Raw genomic sequence first — 17,050 nt, 5'->3', positions numbered from 1 at the left:
GTGTGTGTGTGTGAGAATGTGTATGTATGTATGTTTGTGTATTGCAGCCTCTATAAAATTGTTTAAAACTTTTTAATGGAGTATGCAGTAAATTGCTTAAAAATAATTTCCCAATATAACAGCCGTTTTGAGTAGCTTATGTGGTAAAAGTTAATGTTAGTTTGCCTGAAAATAAGGAAGCCTTTAGGTGGGGAATGGGAGCTAAAGAGGCATTTATTCAGGCTTTGTATAGTGATTTTTTTGTTTTGGGACATTAGCCACAAACCTCACATATAATTGGAATTAACCACACCTTTTAGCTTAACTGTAAACGTTTTACTACACAATTCTAACAGCTACCGTTTTGGATATCACAAAATAAAGATTATAAACCATAATCATTTTAAACAGCTCATAGGCAACGGTGAATTTTCTCATGCTTTCAACTCTGCAATGTCCCGTTTTCAGCTCCTCTGGTATCAATAGGCTTTAAAGATTTATTTTTTGTTGACCCAAGTATAAATATTGAGTGTTTGTATTTGAATACAAAGAAGACATCTGTTGAATTAATCCAAAGTGCTGAAGAACTCAGGGTAATGGGTGGAAATAACAAGGAGGTAGATTCTGGTTTGTTAAAAAGAAGAATGTTCCAAACATCAGAGGTTTTTTTGAAAAGAGCAGCCTTTTCATGAGACAGAGAGTCATTGGAGGTGTTTAAGCTTAGGCAGAAAAGCCTGGTAGTGGGGATACAGAATGAGGGATTCCTACCTAGACAGTGTAGAAATTGACTAAGGACCTCTAAGATTCCATCCAACATTAAGACTCTATGGCCAATGAATAGTTAATTTTTACATATTTGATACTGAAGAGGTAAGCAAGCATTTTGAGAATTTGCTTTCCTTAAGATGGCTCCTTAAAATTTTTGAAGTATAGCACTAGAATAAAATGGGGAGTAAAACTATACTGAATTCAATAATAATGTTACCAGTGACTTACAATATTGGAGCTGTTTCTTTTTACCTTTAAAATATCTGAACCTAAAAAAAAAAATCACGTAACCCACATTTACAAAAAAAGGAAGGAGAAAAATGTAGAGGGAATCTTTCCCCTAAATGATAATGCCACATAAAAATAGTAAAATTGATAACACAATATTAATAAACCTAAAAGTCATTTATCAGTAAGATGGATATCTATTCAAATACTTCCCAGACCTCGATATTCCTGACAATTTCAGAATTTATTCAGTAGCTTATTTATTCAGTAGCTTAAGGGACCGTGATCCCCAGCTCTTTATCACAACTGGGATTCTTGTTGATGAATTAACTGAAGAATCAAAGATTTAACAGGCTTAAGCAAGTTATTCCTGTACCTTGCATTTTGACAATACTTTTTAATTTTCCTTTTGATAACCAGCTGAATTTCATATATTAGCTTTAGTATTTAAATGGATAATTCTCCTTCAACCAGTGGTTTTATAAAGCCTGAGTTTCTACCTCTAGGCCCCATATTTTTCTAATCTTTACCCACCTCAGGTCTGTGCACATACATTGTTCTTTGCCTTCACAGCTGTTTCCATCAAGCATCTCAAAGTGAAAAGTGTTTGAATATGAACTGGCTTATACAAAAGTCATTTCTATTTCGAGTCCAAAGGACTAAGGTAATTCAACAGGGTAACTCTTAGAAACTGTATACCTATGCTAAAATATTTATTTCCTCAAGGAATCCTGCAAAACACTTTTATATAAGTATTCTAAAAAAATAAAATGAAAATACTGTACAGTACAGTTAATGGTAAAAATTGTTTGTAGATTTGGGAACCTTAAAGTTTTCCTTTCTCTTCTTTCCCTTGCTTTTCTTTCAGTAGAAAATGTGCATCAGATGTTTATGTTTAATTGGTTTACAGACTGTCTGTGGACTCTTTTCCTGTCATATTACCAGGTAATGTCCTTACTTAGCAGCTACTTCATATACCTATAAATGCACAAAATATTCATGCACAAATTATTATTGGACATAAGAATTTCAAGTTAATGTTGAATCTTTGGAAATAAGAAGCTACTTAATAGAGTCTAGAATTTTAAGGGAATACAAATAACTTAAAACAGGCTTCCCCATATTCCTTGTAAGTTAAGTATCAGTTTAAAGAAAAACTGTATACGTGCACATTTATGCAATATATTGTAGTGCTGGCATCACATTATTTGGAGGGAATGAATGAGTTTCATATATAACTTGTTGATTTTGGTAGTCATTTTTGAAATTGCAATAAGAAGAACCCTTGAACATTTGGGGGAAAACGGGTCCTTATAAGACTTTCTGACTTCTGGTTTGGTAGAATGTGTTAGTGCACATTTTAATATCACGTTTGCATTACCCAGTATCTGCCTTAGTAATGGAGGTGAAACATGTTTGTTATTTTGCAATCATTGGCTCTGGCAGTCATCAGAATTGTCACCAAAGCCACTTGGCAGTTCTAGGCCAATACATTAAGATAAACTTTTAAATTGCAGGCATTTCAGGCGTTGCACATAAGCAAGTTCTCCATCTATGCAGTCGAGTCGGAGATTATATCTATTAAAGAGCAGCTTTTCAATATTTCACATTTAAAAATTTTCTCTAGTTGTGCAGAATTCAGCCGTTGCACAATTATGTTGCTACTGGCATTGCAGAAGGTGTGTGCGGAAAAGCAAATGATATATGAGGATGGCAGTCTACCTAGCACAATCCCTTTTCTTAATCTCTGCTGTGACCTCTAAGATTTTGGTGCATGGGATTTTACAATTCCTGTAGGGAAAGAACCGAGAGAAATATCTGTCAAGGGATAACGTTTTTCAAAGCGCACTAGTTGGAGCTGTTGCATCACAGCAACATCCGTCTTCTAACAAATGCACTTCAAAAAAGGCCTACATGTGAAATGTATCGTATCTTTTACCCTGAGATATGAATGCAAGACGCGGCTAGTTTGGCTAGTTTCCTCGAGCTCTCTGGTCCCTAGAGCCTTCTCCCGGGCTGGAGTCGCGGATCCGCTAGGGCAGGCGCCCGGCACTAAGATGCCCGCCTCCCCCCACACCCACCTTGGCTCCGCCTCCTCCGCGCTCCTCCGGGGGAGGGCTGCCTCGGGGCCGCGCGCGCGCTCTGGCCGTTTCCCTCCAGTCCAGCTCAGCCCGGGCGCCGCGAGGGGGCGGAGTGGGGTGTGGTGGGCGCGCTCGGGCGGCTCCTGCGCGTTCCCGCCGAGGCAGCGGCGGCGGGAGCGGCGGAGACGGTGGCGGTGGCGGCTGGAGTCCCGTTGCCGAGTCTTACATCCGGGTTCTGGCCGTGACCCAGCTGCGGCCGCCGCGGAGATGTGACCCGTCAGTACGGCAAATATGGCGGAGGTAAGGGAGTGAGCTCCCCCTCCCCGTCCCGGAGCCGGGCGCCCCCAGGTCCGGGCCGGGGAGGAGTGGAGTGGGCCTGGCTAGGGGAGGCCCAGCCCTGCTGGCGCCACTGCCCACCTGTTGTCCGGAACAGGCCGCGCTCTGGGCGGGAGCTTTCCGTGGAACTTAGTTGGGATGGGTCCGGGGGCAGGAGGAAGCGGAGGCGTAGTTGGACTTCGGGGGCACTTTGAAGGGTCAAGGGCTGCGTAGCCGTGCGTACGGAGAGGGGCGAGGGGGAGGGGGCGCCCGCGGGGCTGGGGCGCCTGTGGCGCAACTTCGCCGGCCGGTGCTAGGGGCCAACAGAGGAGCTGCTGCTTCCTCTTCTTGCGAAGTTTCTTCCTTCCCTAGCCGAGATGCTGTTGCGCCCTTCCGCGTCACCCCCGTCGGTTTGCTACTGACATTCTGCCTGTGTTGGGGAAAACGGCCTTTGATTAACTCTGTAATTTTCTTGATGGTGACCAGATGAGCGTGGAGAAATAAACCTGGTCTTTCGCAATCCATCCCTCTAGGTTGGGGGAGTCTCCCCATTTCTTCAAACATTCCCCCTTCCCCCCCCACCGGAGAACCTCTTTTACTCTCTTTACGTTTCACAAGAGTTGCTTTCTCCCTTTCTTACCCTCCATCACTTTCCAGGCATTTACCCCCCTTGCAAATCTAGGCTGTCTATTCTTGTCTTCTTTCTCTTCCAGTTTTTTTCCCCCTTAGGGAAGATTTTTTTCCCCCGTTTGCTCTTTTTCTAGTAAACGAGTTGCCAAAGCCCCCTTTCTTCGGTGGCGATTGTTTTACATTTTGGGGCCTAAGATCGGTGGGCAAACAACCTCTGTTGATTAATTTGAATTTAGTATATACTACTGGAGATTTAAATTTTCCCTTCTGATTTAAACCTTTAAACATTTGATTTTTTTTAAACACTTTTTTACCCTTACCCTCTGAAGAATTTCGCTATCCTTTACTCTGGAGTTCAAGAGGTGATATATTTGGACTTTTATGTCTTCTTTGAGCAGAGCCACTCTAAATGTTGATGAAGCCATTTTTTTTCATGTGAGAATTACCATTTTCATAGTCTCAGGCACCTAAAAAACAGATTCAGGAAGTAGGTAATTTTATTTATCATCCAACCCTAATTTTTGTCTTCATTATTTGCTAAATGAAGTCAATGGTGAGTACACTTTTATTAATACCATAATTTCTCCTTTTTAAACCTTGGAATACAGAAACATAGAAAAATGGAAAAGAATATGGAAAAGAATATTATGGATAATATTATTCTTTATGGAAAAGAATATTAATTTGGAGGCCTTTTCATGGACCTGTTGAGTGGAGGGACCTAAAGCTTAAACAGTTTTCTAGAGTGGCTCTTAGGGTGCCCCTTCCCCTTTATGGAAACTGACTTTATATTTATGTCTTGGAGTATTTGCTATTAAAAGAGGAAGAGACTTTACTGTAGCAGGATTGATTGCTGCCAATATTATTTTTAAAAATTCAATATTCTGATTTAAAACTAAATTTGAATTTAGGATTTATTTCCATTTCTTTTGCCCTTTGTGGTTAAAGAATTGTATTTCAAGAAATTATGAGTTGGAGAAAACATAGTTCTTTGTATTTCACTTAAATGTGACTGGATTTATTTCACAGGGCTGAAAGGTTTTTAGCCTTGATGAGGTTCTTAAGTGTTTCTTTCCTTCATATGTAAGAGGGGAATGGGTTCTGTGTAGCTGGATTTACATATATTTTGTCAAATAGTCTTCATTGGATCCCATGCCCATTAGATAAGCAGCAGTGTGTTGAAATAGGTGATGTGGTTTCTTGCCTCGTGGTGCTGCTCACAATGGTTTGAGCTTTAAGTTCTGTAGTCATATTTTAAAGCAAGATATTACTGAAGGAAAATATCTTAGTGTATAAAAATGCGGTGAAATTTAAATTTAAAAAAACCTTACTCAGAAATTTTAACTGCCTACCACATTGAAAACTTAATATGTAAATAAAAGCATTTTAACATTTTATTTGTTTGAGAAATTAAAGATGGTTGCATTCATGTAAGAGAAGAAAAGCAATATTTTGAGCCACTAGTCATTTCCTAATAGTTGCGAGTGTATGTTTTAGTTTCCTTAAAAATTACATCATTTGGAGAATGGAACTCTCATATTCTGTAGGAACACATGGATAGTTCAGTTTCAGGGAGAAAACCTGAATTTTGTTTTGAGTGCACTTTTTTAGTGACCTGGTATCTTAAAAATTCATCTTTTATATTCTTCCATTACTTGTAGATGGTTTTATTTATAGTGAATTTGGAGGAAGAGTGGAGGAACCTTCATCTCCTACAGAAAATCTAGAACAAAAAAAAAAATTTAGAATGATTTTAGAGACTGGTCATTTTAAAAATTAGTTAAGGAGAAATGCTTGGTTTATATTATAGAGTGCTTTTACTTTTATGTGAACTCTCAGGAGATTCATTCTTTATGCTGCCAACACAAAGCATGTGGTAAAATAATTCAAATGCCGTGCTCTTGCACTTTTGGTTAAATAGACATGAGGACTGACACTAACTGATAAAATAACAGCAAGTGCAAAGTGACAGTATGCGTTTATTTGATAAACCTGAGGGGAAAACAGGTTATTGAAGAAATAAGTCTCCAGAGGAAAATGTAGGTATTATGCTTCTGTGCTTTTTTGTTGTTGTTTCCTACATAGAATACATAGAATGACCCTGACCTTGTTTCTCCAGAAAAATATTTAATTCTTAAATACAATTTGCTTTAGATGTGAATACAAAACACTACTTTTTCATACTTGATCTGATCATCTTAGTCCATAATAGGAAGTATGTGTTTAATGCTTATTAAAATTTTAGTAACATTAAAAACATACTTAATGTATACAGAAGTAATAGCATATGCTCCCTTTCTTAATACTTTTTGGTAATACTTCTCATTGTTTATTATCCCTTAAAATTATTAATCAACCTTCCAAAAGGAGGCTCTCCTAGTCACACTTTAAGGAAGGAAATTACAGGGCAGTGGCAGTTTTACAAAGGCAATGAGAGAGAGAATAAGAGGAAGGAATAAGCGATCCTTTGGGTTTTATAAGGAATGTGGTGTACAGACCTTTGGGAATGAAAAATTTGTTTTTTATTTCAGAGTTTGTAAACACATAAGGGACTTCCTTTTCAAGGAAAAAAAAGCCACAGCATAGTGCAAGACGTGTCTTTTCACCTAGGCCATGTTGTTGTCTCATAAAGAGAAGAAAATTTAATGGATTTGCTATTCTGTATTAGTTTTAAGTATTTTAATATTTCCAAAAATAATACATAATCTTATTTATTCACTATCAAATCTATCCATTTCTCTTAAAAACAGACTCCCTGTTTAGCATTTTTCAAGGGTATTTGGATTTTGTTTCTTAAGGAATAGGATCATCTTGACTGCTGTTCTTGATAGTGTTAATTTCTACTCTAAACAAAACTTGTTTTACTGCAATGAATTTAGGCCTTAAAACTGCTAATGAAAAAAAACCTTTTTTTGGTGTTTATACTTACAGAGCTATTAAGGAATTATCCAAAGTGCTTAGCACCAATGCATGAAAGTCTTAAAAAGCTTAATTCAGAAGGAGTAATAGTCATAGTGCTTGATAAGGTAGGAAAGATTAGTTGGGAAATATAGAAGTGAATTTCTTTTAGAGAATTCTTGAGACTAATCATTTTCCCAAATAATTCAGAAATACAAGACTGCCATTGAAACTTCAGTGTTTCTTCATGAAAGGTAATCAGCTATATAGAAATTTATTGCATAAGGTTCAGATGGAGTCCCTGTATATTTCAAAAGATTTGCAGATTCATTGCAGTGATTAAGTTCACATACCAGTTGTTGCTGGGACCCATTCTGTTCGACTTATGCCGTGGCTTAGAATGACTTTTATAATTAGGTTTATGTAGATATGAAATTCATAAAGTAGCGACCCCCAAAAGCTTTTTGCAAATTGAGATCATCTTGTTTTCCCAGTAGCCCTAGATTTAAAAAAAAAATTTAGAAGAATCTTAAACATATCCCATCCATGGAGCTAAGTACTCCTCAGTAGTGTTTATGTCTTTTGAGCACTTCATAATAAAAGTAAAGAACTTAGATCTCAAAGGAAATTGAACTAAACTTGAAATCTAAATCTTTTCATCTAAGGGAAGATGAAACTGAGCAGAGAGCTTATGCAATTTGTCCTAGATCGTGCCGTTTGTGGCACAATTAAGACTGGAACCTAGTAGGCCTCTGAATTCCTAATGCTTAGTAATAGCAGTTCATCCTCTGAATTATTACTACTGTGGTAAACTTGCTAGTTTTAACTCCAAGGCTTTGTTAACTAACAGCAAAGTTAAGTGATTTGTGTATGGGGGAAGAGAGATGGTGGGCCCTGGCACAGTCTCCCTGCCTTCTCCACCCCGGAGTAGGCCCTAAACTCCTTTCTGTCTTCATCTCGATGAGAATCTGATTCAGTGTCTGCATTACTAAGTAGGTGGTAATAATACTTAAATGGTGGTGGAATTGGTTTGAGGGGAACAATTAGGACAGTTATACTTATTTATTTATTTATTTATTTATTTGGACAGTTATACTTACTGAAAAATATGCTCTTGATTGGGATAAAAGAGTCTATTGACTACTTCATGTTTTTACTACCTTATTTATTTATTTATGTTTTAGTAATGGTGATATTCTAGTTAGTTGATCTTTTATCTCTCAGTTTGCAGTTTTCTGGTGTATGGGATATTTCTTACCATTGTCTAGAAAAATACAGAAGAAAAACATTTGAACAATCTGAGGCATTGAATGTTTGTTACAATTATTAGCAGCTTGATCATCTGAATCATATATATGGGTGACAGTATAAAAGTTGCTATAAAAGTTAACAGAGTTCATTCTTTAAGTTGATTTAGCCTATTCATATTCTGTCTGTCTTTCTAGTGTTTTCCATCTCAGATAAAACAATTACGTATGTACCGAAAAGAAAACTAGGTTATTTTTCAAACTTATACAAACTTGTTAAAAAAAAGGCAAATACTAGGTTTTCTTGAAAATCTAAAAGTAAAGGAAGAAAGTGAAAATAGCTCATAATTCCACGAGATAATCTCTACTGACTTTCTTTTTAAAAAAACAAAGAGTAATGCTTGCAAGTGGTTAAAAAATTCCAACAGTACAGAAAGGTATAAAATGAAAAAAGCCTTCTTTCTGCAACCCATACTCTAGAGGTAACTGTTGTTAACAGATTCTTGTGTATCCTTTTGGGGGAAAATTTTTTATGTATATTCCAGCCCAATTTACTGTCTCCTCTATACTTTGCTTTTTACTCCTAACATAGCTGTCTATTTATCCAGATACATGTACTTATATATACATATATATATAATTAGCATTTTTTTCTCAAGCAACAGAAACAGAACTGTCTCATTCTTTTTAATGGATTAATAATGTTCCATTGCTTAGAAAAACTATATTTTATTTCTAACTAGTTAAAGGATGGGCTTAAATTTTTTCCCAACTCTTTGCTATAGACAACTTTGTGGTGATAAATGATATACATGTATCTTGATGTGCTGTTTTAGGCATATCAGTAGGGTAAGTTCATGTTGGCAAGATGATCTCCAGAATGCTTAAACTAACTCATACTTCTGCCAGTAATGCATGAGTGCATTTTAAGTACATTTTAATCCCCAATGTAAAAATTTTCTTTACTGCTTACATTTTATAATTTGAGCTTTTGCTAAAAATAGGTATTGCTACAAATGAGTACCTCTTTAGCTTTAGTTTTATTTTTCCCCTCCTTCCTTTCTAATTTACTGTAGTCATTAACGGTAGATGTTGCAGGTTTTTCTGGAGGGTATTGTTAGAGATACCAGTTCCTAATGTGACATAAATAAGAGTCTGACATGACAGATGACAACTTGCAGTCACATTTTTAAACATGCTTTGGATAGATGAAAACCATTTTAAAAAGAAAGAGAAAGTAAGGAGGAGAGAGGTAAAGATAATTTTTTTTTTTTAACATAGTTGTTTCCTTGGGAAGTATACAAGGAATCAGATCCTAGGCTTTACCTTCACCACCCACCGTGGAACCTTGATCAAGTCAGTTTATCTCCCTGGGTTTGCTAATCTATAAAATGAGGTAGGTAGGGCAGGTTTTATTGTCAGGTTTATGATCAGGTAACCTTATGCATTTGAAAATGTGTAGTGCTCTATGAACATAAGCTGGTTCTGCTGTTCTTTTAAATACCTAAATAAAAAATGCCCTCATTTCATACTAAAGTTTCCTGTATTATGATACGAAACTCATATTTCATTTGAAAGATAATCATTTAGTTTGTTGCTTGGACAAAAGTAATGTTTACAGTATACACTATTTTCAAATGCCTGTTTTCAAGAAGCTCATCTTTGATTTAATTGGATATAATTAACTTTCAGGAAACCGGTCTCACTCCCGTCTTCATCAAACTGATACAGTAGAATTTTATTTTGAACATGGAATACTAAAATATGTATCTATAGGCAAACCATTCCAACTTCCCCTCCCCCAGTTCTAATCTAGATATACCATCCATCAAATCACGTTTTTAAAACACTCTAGTATGTCTTACATAATATGATTAGTGCTATCTTTGAGCACTGGGTGTTCTACCTTATGCCAGCTATACTTACAAATGCTATCAGTCCTCTAAACATTTGGTATCTTAATAAATGGCAGATATTTCGGGCCTTTTTCAGAACATTAAAGTGGTAACTATTTACCAATAAAACAAAAATCAGTGTGTTTATTGGCATTTAGCGCAGTCTGAGGCGTCTTACAAACGCAAATACAAATACAGACGCCAGTCGCAATTCAGTATCTCTGTTATTGCCAATATCTAATAACATCAGTGAAAATGTACCTTTTATTCTTCAGTAGAATAACTTATTTTTAATCAGCCTTTTTTATCAGAAGATTGTTAAACGGAATAATTATTGAAGTGTTCAAAAAGAACCAAATGCTCAAAGAGCTATTTCTTTTTAGCTGATTTGAAAGAAGTCCTGGGTTCTTTTTGTTTATGCCATGCAAACCAATTTCAGAAGTTTACTAAAAAGGAAAAACAGCATTGTAAGGCTACTCTGTGGATAGTGAACCTGGGACCAGATGAAGATTGTCATTAACTTTGCTGTAGCCTTGAACAGAGGTTGTGCTTAAACTTAGGAAATAAAGTATGAAGTAGAAGTGGATTAATATTTTAAAATACTGATTTGCTGTGTAATAATTTGGTGGTTAAATTTATTTTGAGCTAGAAGTGTATAACTGTTCAAAAGTTAAGCAAGCTAAAAACCCTTTTTATGGTTACATTCTTTGTTACCCTGTTTTACAGCTTCCCATTGGAGGAACCAAATTTAACAGTAGCACTGTTTTCACTCTGTTGTGGCAGAGTAACTTTTAAGTAAAGATGGTGGTGTGACACTTGAAAATATATAATACTGAATACTGTTGGTCTTTTGTTAGAAAGAGACAATGCTATAGGCAAGAACCATTCTTTTGTAAGAATTAAAGGAAAAAATTGGACCCTTGAACAAGTATGCCTCGGGCTTCCCTGGTGGCGCAGTGGTTGAGAGTCCGCCTGCCGATGCAGGGGACACCGGTTCGTGCCCCTGTCCTGGAGGATCCCATGTGCCGCGGAGCGGCTGGGCTCGTGAGCCGTGGCCGCTGAGCCTGTGCGTCCGGAGCCTGTGCTCCGCAACGGGAGAGGCCACAACAGTGAGAGGCCCGTGTACCGCAAAAAAAAAAAAAGAAAAGAAAAAGTATGCCTCAAAACAATCTAAGTCACCACGTGGACTCTAGAATGGCATACTTACTGCAATAGCATAATGTGGACAGTTTTCAAAACGGACTTTTAACACCTTATAAGAATTTGTCTTAGATGCCTAGCTTTTGAAAAATCGGGCACTTTGCTCACTTCAATTTTGTTCTTGCCTCTCTGCCCCATTTCTTAGTAGAAAGAAGGAAAACACTAGAATATCTCTATCTTTTTGCTAGTGCTTTTGGACTTCCAGCATCTCTGACTTGTAATGAGCATGAAATAGATAGCTTGAAATGAATAGGCAAGGTTTCAGTTATAAAGTTTATGTCATTTGAGGCATCTTTTGAATTTCTGTTATTGAATTTTAGAAGTTGATGTTTGCAGATGACTTGTTTATAATTGTGAATTAACTGAATTAAGATAAAACACAGCCACAGACTGTCAAGTGGTGATAACACTAAAATAAGTTGCTAACAATTTTATCTTTAAATTTTCCAGATGCTTGTGGTTAAATTTATGAGAGGTAGAATGGTACAGTAGAAGGAACATTATAATTGGGAATCTTTGTGATCTTCCATTAGATAACTTAACCTTCCCAGATTTGAGCTTGAAAGGTTGTTAATTCTGTGGTAATTTAAAAGTATGTTTAGTGTTAGTAAAGTTAACCTAATGTACTGTCTGGTGCTGAAGTAACACTTAAATTTTTCCTTCTGCTTTCTTACAACGAAATTTTTATTTTAAACAACGTTTTAAATTGTTTCTGCCTCCCTTCTCACACTCATTTTAAGCCAGAGACCAGCTTGATAACACACCTTGGGTTTTCCCTGTATTGATAAGGAAATAATATTTTAGAGAATTCCAGGATCTAGAATCATATCTCTTGAACCACATATATTATGAGATACACGTTTGCCTTTAAAATCTGAATCTAATTCCACGTTATTGTCTTTGTTTCTAGATTTAGGAATGTTTTAGATTTTTCTCTATGTTTAAGTTAACGTAATGTCAGAGAAGGGATTATATGGGAAGTTTTAGTTTGTCTTAGTTCAGACATTAAAACGTAACTGTAGTTTTTGTTGTTTATATCAGTCACTGAATAATTTCTGTAATGTTTATAAAGATTTACTACACAAAGATGCTAATTTTTGTTCTTTTCTCCCCCACTCAGCCATCTGTTGAGTCTTCAAGTCCAGGTAAGTATTTTCTATATTTTTTATAATCTCTGTTTGACTAACATTTGGCCTATTAGTTACATAAAGGTTAGAGGAGTTAGACTATCATCTGACTTGCTTTTCTTCTGAATGCTTCTTTTCTCTGGGGAAAAAGAAATGGATGAAATATTTGACTGCCCATGAAAGTACAGGTGAGGCTGCTGTGAGTTCAACCTCGTGACTATTTGTGGGTTTCTTCTCTCTCTCTTTCTCTCTCTCTCTTTTTTTAATGAATTGCCACATGTATTTTGTGTAGTTTCTATTTGCTGTTTGATTTGAAGTATATTTGAAGTGTATTTTTAAAAAGGAAACATTAACTGCTTAGAGATATTTGCTTGTATAGGAAACTCGAAAGTATTTGAGAAAAATACTGTTAGCGCATTTAATGAGAGAGGGAAAGGTAAAATGAAAGATTCAACAAATGAGTGTTGTTGTAAATTAAGAAAGTTATTTTTAGATTTTATTTTTTGTAGTATCAGGCTTCTGTCCAAGGAAATGTTTATTGTTTTAAGTAATAATAATTGTAGGCAATTAGGAAAAAATAAGGAATAAAAACTTAATGTAAAAAATTTTGGGTCCACTGGTGAAAGGCTGTGTCCTTTGTAACATCTGTACTTTGGAATTGATGCTAATAATAGTAGTCATGTGACCCAGGCTAAATGGTTTGTCTATAGACTCCACCAATGTAAACCAGTTACATCTAGTAGCCATTAGAGGTGGGGATTTAGGGAAGGGAACGTAATAAAATGATTAAATGAGTGCACGTGATGTATTATAAACTGAATTTATCTTTTGAGTCTTTGCAAAGATGTAAGTAAGGTACTTTTTAGTGATCTTGCAGTAGGATGGAATTCTATGACGAAGCAGTGATATTAGCCTTAACTCTGAAGCAAAATACTTACACAAAGCACCATACTCCCTAACCCTAATAATTTACTTTTGGGATTCTTTTCTCTAGGAGATAGCTTAATCTTGGGCCTTAGTAATTAACAGAAAGGAATAGGATGGTTAGTTGGTCTCAAAGAACAAGGTAAAAAGAAGTCACCTAAAACAAGGGAGAAGAAAAATACAGCAACATCTATAGGAATACATAATTATTGACTAAGTGTCCTAGAAGATTGCTGTGTGAACTAAAAAGTTTTGGGACATTTCCATTGAAAACTCAGAAAGAAGGAATAATGATTGGGACAAAGAAGCAACAACTAAGTTAGTGATTCTCAAACTGCTCTTACAGAAAACCCTTGTGTCTAGTCCCTCACCTAGTACTAAGGTCCCTCACCTAGTACTAAGATCCCTTACTAAAATTATGCCACATTCTTCTTAATTTCCAGAAGAAATTAAGGTAATATACTTTTCTAAATGTTTTTATTTTATAAATCATTCTAAAACTCTGATAACTCATTTGTATTATAACAAGTTAGATGATACCTGATTTATCAATTATATATTTAGTTATTTTATATTTAATATCAATATTTTGTTATGTTCCTCAAAGAGCACACTGACTTCTCAGTGCTTTGCCATCTGACCTAGCTTGCAATTTACTTATCTTTGTGAACATAGGCTCTTTTCAGGTATTCTTTGAGGCAGAATATCTGCTGCTTCTGAAACTCGGGCTTACAGGAGCCTTGGAGCACAGTAAAAGCAAAGGCATTGGAATTGGCAGAACCAGGATTAAAATTCCGTTCTTGGCACCTACTGGCTCTGTGAGTTTAAACATGCTACTTAAACTCTCTGAGCCTCAAGTTTTTGTTTTTTGTTCATAGGATTGTTTGAAGATTAAATGAGATAATGTATGTGAAGTGCTTAAGCATAGTATTTGACACATAAGAAAATATTGTGAGGTAACAAGAACCCTGGAGTCTTGGCGCCCCTTATTCCTAATTGTCTGATTTTTCAAGAAATCAGCCTCTATATCTCTTTGTTTTACATATCGGTTTTCTTAGTGGAGTGAAATAGAAGGGTAGGTATATCTATTAATATAACCTTTAACACTTTAAATTGATAAAAATAAATTGCTAATTGTTTTTGGTTTTTTTAATGTTAAGTAACTCATTTGTTTATTAGTTAACAATGCTTTTGTAAACTTAAGTCCAGGTTTGGCAATAGCCAGATGTGGGGATAGTTTATAGACTATATATGCCCAGCATTTGCTATCTCCCATTACAAGTTTTGGCCCTATTGAGTACAGCAGTATTCCCCAGCCATGAGGCTAAAAATAGATTAGCTTATACAAGTTACCTACTGGATTATTTTTAATGCCTTTCATAAGAGTTTTGTATGTAATTTTAATAAACTTTGCTTTTTATACTCTTTGAATTATTTCAACTAAGTAAGTTAAGGACAACTGCCTTTATATTAGAATATATTTTCATGGATATGTGATAAAATAATATTTGAGTTCAACTGTATTTTCATTAGACTGTATATTCAGATGATTGTGTATTTCACATGACTGTATATTCATACTCATTGGTTCTATTAAATATCAATCAATTGATTACGAATTGATTTTTCTCACACAAAAGATCACTCTTATTTGATATGACCATTTATTATTTACAACTCACGTTTTGTTGGAAGATTACAATACTCTTCAAACATTCCCCCCCCACCCCCCGTTTTGCGGTTGTCACTGTAAATATATAGAAGTGAAACAGTAAAAAATAATCCTTAAAGAAGATATTTTGTGGGGGGTGATAAGTAAGGGCAAGAATTTTAGAAAACAACAAATAATACTTCCTGTGCATAGCTTTTTGTGCATAGCTTTTCCCTCGTACTTTTACTTGACGTATCCAGCTTCAGATAACATATACATTAAATTAATATTAATAAGATACACATAATTTGGTTTACCAAACTGTTTAAAATATTCTTTACCAGGAGGTTCAGCAACATCAGATGACCATGAATTTGATCCATCAGCTGACATGCTGGTTCATGATTTTGATGATGAACGCACATTAGAAGAGGAGGAAATGATGGAAGGAGAAACAAACTTCAGTTCTGAAATAGAGGATCTTGCAAGGGTAAATAACAATGAGAGCTAGAGAATGAAGTGGTTATAACTTTTCTGTGGAGAGAGGAAACACTAAATTTTAGTTCTCTATTTTATTTTGGGGAAAGTGGTATTATATATAATCAATACTGAAAAATTTTATGTGGTCATAGGTGTGATAATTTAAAGTTGGAAATTTTTTTTAAAGAACTTTATTATGTGAATTAGAATTCAGTAGTTACTTTGGTAAAACATCACAGATATTGGGTCAAAAATATCAAAACAAGGGTACTAAATTTCCTCTTACATACCTTCTGCCTTCCCCCAATTACTGCACCTTTTATTTACTCCCCTTCAGAAGCAAAATTTCTTATGAGTTGTCATCGTCTTCCTCATTTCCTACTTACTCCATAAAGGGCTCTAGATTGTCTCTGCCCCTTTCCTATCAAGATAACCAATGATTTATTGTTACATCCTTTGGTCACTTTTTTCTCTACTTAACTCTCAGAGGTATTAACACAATTTACTATTCCCTTTTTTTTTTTTTTTTTTTTTTTAATTTTAGAGCACCCACTGTCGTTTTCCCCATCTCCTTGTTCCTCTTCAGTGTCTTTTGCAAACTCGTCTTCCTTTCCTCAAGGATTAGATTCGGAATTTCCCAGTTCTCAGTTCTGGATTGTGTTTTCTTCTGTCTGTGGATCAGTGCTCCTCAGAATACAGTATGAGGGTCAGCTGCATCAGAATCACTCATGGACTCACTAAGAAATGTGCATTTGTATGCCTCTCCCCCAGGCACACTGAATCAGAATGCGGGGCGGGGTGGTGGGGGCTCAAATCTACATCTTCACTAAGTATGCACACCAAGTTTAGACACTGCTAAGCTAGGTGGTTGATCTCATTTAATCCCATGGTGTCTGTGTATGCTCAGTATTTCTTAGTTATTTGTCTAGCATTAACCTATTCCCTGTCTCCAGTTTTGTTTATCTAACCACCTGCTTGACATTTCTGTTTGGATATCTCAGTAGACATCTTTACATTTTAAATGTCTAAACAGAACTTTGATTGATGTTCTCCTTCCTCTGCCTGTTTCTTCCCTGTATTCTCCACCTCAGTAGAAAGTGGTACTACTATTTACCTTGTTGCCTGAGTCAGAAACCAGGGAGTCATCTTTCTTCATTCTCAATATCCATTCCTAAATAAACCTATCATTTCTATCCAGAAATATCTCTGATCTGGCTCTTGTTCCATCTCTGCTGCTACCCTCAAGCCCAGGTCACCATCATTTTTAGCTTAGACTATTACAGTAGCTTCCTAACTCGTTTTTCATGTCCTAAAATTTACCGCTCTTCTCTCCAGTATATTACCACAGCAACAATGATGATCTTTTCAAAATACAAATCAGTTTATATCAGCCTTCTATTTAAAAAACTCTTCAGTGGCTTCTTGTTACACCAGAAGAAAATCCAGACTCCTTGCCCTGTCCAGCAAGGCCACCTACATGATATGGTCCTTTATCCATTTATTACACTAGTTGTATAGCTACAGTAGTTGCTTTTGTTCTTAGATGTGCTGTTTTTTTCACACTTCAAGGCTTTTCAGCTCATTCCCACTCTCTGGTATGTGCTTTCTGAGTCTGGCTCCTTATCCT

The 17,050-nt window shown here is 36.0% G+C and overlaps 1 protein-coding gene across 9 annotated transcripts in view; it reads left to right on the top strand.

Annotated features, from left to right (window-relative positions):
* The window catches only part of MIER1 (MIER1 transcriptional regulator), a 56,836-nt gene that overhangs the window by 2,306 nt on the left and 37,480 nt on the right, over positions 1-17,050 (top strand). For 3 of the 9 annotated variants that reach the window (XM_081223866.1, XM_081223874.1, XM_081223871.1), the window contains 2 exons: positions 12,362-12,386; positions 15,288-15,433. In XM_081223866.1, coding sequence (XP_081079992.1) covers positions 12,362-12,386; positions 15,288-15,433 — 171 coding nt within the window. Of the gene's footprint in view, positions 1-1,232; positions 1,301-1,790; positions 1,921-3,154; positions 3,357-12,361; positions 12,387-12,519; positions 12,557-14,020; positions 14,111-15,287; positions 15,434-17,050 lie in introns of those variants that run through there. The other 6 variants (XM_081223873.1, XM_081223872.1, XM_081223868.1 and 3 more) reach the window with 6 other exon arrangements.

This window comes from Mesoplodon bidens, assembly GCF_964165515.1.
Source record: "Mesoplodon bidens genome assembly, chromosome: 2".
Lineage (NCBI taxonomy): Eukaryota > Metazoa > Chordata > Mammalia > Artiodactyla > Ziphiidae > Mesoplodon > Mesoplodon bidens.
This window is presented reverse-complemented; position numbering and strand designations above follow the sequence as displayed.